Source organism: Perca flavescens, chromosome 12, assembly GCF_004354835.1.
Source record: "Perca flavescens isolate YP-PL-M2 chromosome 12, PFLA_1.0, whole genome shotgun sequence".
NCBI classification, from domain to species: Eukaryota; Metazoa; Chordata; class Actinopteri; order Perciformes; family Percidae; genus Perca; species Perca flavescens.
The window spans coordinates 26,067,050-26,069,557 of record NC_041342.1 but is presented as its reverse complement, the minus strand read 5'-3'; the positions used below and the strand labels follow the sequence as shown (position 1 = coordinate 26,069,557).

General features: G+C 41.1%; 1 protein-coding gene across 1 annotated transcript; it reads right to left on the bottom strand.

Moving 5' to 3' along the window:
• Nucleotides 1–285: 285 nt before the first annotated feature.
• Nucleotides 286–1,607, bottom strand: fabp6 (fatty acid binding protein 6, ileal (gastrotropin)). Its single transcript, XM_028593598.1, has 4 exons — nucleotides 1,491–1,607; nucleotides 1,181–1,356; nucleotides 919–1,008; nucleotides 286–404 (listed from the first exon to the last, which is right to left on the bottom strand). The coding sequence occupies exons 1-4, from the start codon at nucleotides 1,555–1,557 to the stop codon at nucleotides 354–356; spliced, it is 384 nt and encodes a 127-aa protein (XP_028449399.1). The 5' UTR covers nucleotides 1,558–1,607; the 3' UTR covers nucleotides 286–353.
• Between the last annotated feature and the right edge of the window lie 901 nt (nucleotides 1,608–2,508).

Sequence of the window (2,508 nt, the reverse complement as noted above, 5' to 3'; positions counted from 1 at the left end):
CCATGCTAACTCATTTGAGTTAAGCATATTCCTAAGAGTCAAAATCTAAAGTCTAATGATTCTACTTTTGTTGCCATTGACTCCCTTTAAGCTGTAGCATTAATCAAAAGCCTTTCACTGACTCTTGCATAAACCCTTATTATTTCAAAAGAAGAAGTGGCTGAACCTTTTCATGTCTATAAAATCACACGTTATCTTATAAAAGTATGATCCTATACGATAGAATGCACACACTATGGAAAGTATAGACGGAAACACAGGTTTATTTAAGTGTCATATTTTTGATTTATTATTCGCAGTAGTAGCTGAGGTCTCCATTGTAACTGTTTAAGAGGTCAAAGGCCAGTCAGCAGTTAGATCTTCTTGCTGGTTCTCTTCAGCACTACAGAGCCGGCTTTGGAGGTCTAGTGAGAGACAGAAAAAGTGGAAAATTATTAAAACAAGGGGTTTGTTATTGCAGTGTCTTGTTATACTTCAAAATATGTCATCAGAAGAGATTGATTTTTTTTTTTTTTGATTGATGCTCCAAATGGTAAGGCTGACTGTGATAGTTCCCAGAACAATTTCACTTGTAATAACTATATGCATTTTAGTTTGCGTCATATTGTTCCCATTTTTGAAAAGTTCTTGGAAAAGCAGAAATTGGAATGGAAACGCATGGAGCTGCAAATAGGTAGCATTTAGAAACAAATTGGAGAGTTATCTCCCACTGACTCAGGTTCTAAATGTTAAATGTGGGACAGAATCGCTTGTTAAGATGCACTCATTTGCACGACACAGCGCTAGTAAATGCCTATCCCCGGCTGCCGAAATATAACATTTATGACTCTAATGATCCCTGCGGGGCGTTGAGTATAATAACTGCTGTCACCACCACGCTAGGTTCTCAGCACTAAAAGCCTCAGCGTATGTGTTTACCTCGATGAGCTTGCCTCCGCTGATCTCAGAGGTGTGGTGGTAGTTGGGGAAGGTCACGCTCAGCTTGCCTCCCTCCATGTGCACTGTGGCCTGGAAACACAGAGGTTATAATCAGTCAGGGGACCAGCGTACATTCATACTCCCCTTCCCTTTCTGCTGGGCTTAGAATCACCTCCATGCTTGCATACGTCTATCCCTGCACAGCTGGAACTTTAAGACTGAATAAGATTAAAGAAAAAGCTCTGGATCCTTTGCCTCCTACCTTGAATTTCTTTCCTCCGATGGTCTCCATGTCGCACTCCTTGCCAATGGTGAACGTGTTGGTGACCTTGGCGTTTGTGGGGTAGATCTGGGTCCAGGAGAAGTTATCGCCGTCCTGGGTGACTTCTGTGATCAGCTTGTAGTCGCGGCCCTTCTCAATGACATCATCCGGGATACCTAGAGTGGGGAAACAAGTGTGAGGTGTGAGGTTATAGCCCAAGTTTTAGTCCAGACGATTGGAGAGGACAGAAGTGGGGAAGTAAAGTGAATGTGATGTTTGGCCGAGGAGTTTTAGATTCGGTCTATCTCACCAAGCAGCTTGCAGAAAGCGTCATATCCCTCCTGGGCCTCAGTTTCCCATTTTCCAGCGAAGGCCATTTTGGTGGTGTTGGTGTGTGGAGGCGTGAGAGCAGAGATGCTGAGGCAAGCTGAGGGAAAATCAAGGTACTGAGACCAAGACTGTTCCCTGTTTTATATACTGTACACCTCTCGCCACCTCCCTCATCTGCATGTGATGACACAGGCTGAATATGATGACTACAATAGGCTACGAGGGAGAGGGCAATAACCTGCATAAAACGGGCGTTTATGGAGTTCCCAAGCAGTGAGTAAAATGCTGACTGCTCATCAGTGTGAGCTTGTAGCTCACCTCCAGGTCAATGAACTGTCCTGCAATGGCTTTATGATCACCCCCCCTCCCCCCCACCCCTCCACTTTTACTGCTGCAGACAGTCTAAAATCAAATAAAAATCTTTGTTTGAAAATATAATCCCTGTATTTCAAGTAGTTTATTATCTTACATTGTGGATGGTCTGATCTGTAAAAAGATCATCATGTACTCGTTCAAGGTCTTTATTTATAGGCTGGCATAGATAAAACTCCAGAATATAATGAAACATGATATGAGTCATTTCAGTACTTTATAACGCACTTTTGTTTAATGAGAAACAAATATTTAGTTGCTATAAAGAGTGAATCCAAGGCTGTTTTTCTTTATCAATTGCAAATCTAAAGTGCAAATTTGCACCATTAAAGCGCAATATCAACTTCTGCATTATAATTTAATCTTGTTGCCCTGTCTGTCAGAGGGACCTGCTGACACAATCTAATTTCAAAAACTTAATTTAGTGTTTTGTTCTCAAATGGTATGTAATCTTAAATACAATTGTATTTAAAGGATAAGGCTGTTTATATTCTATATTTCTATATTTTAATTTTCACAAAATACCACAACAAAGACCAAAACCACCAATGCCTCACTCTAAATTCTTATCTTATCCTGTCTGTGGCACTCAGCCCCTTGTCCATTTGTTCCTACCAAAGACATAA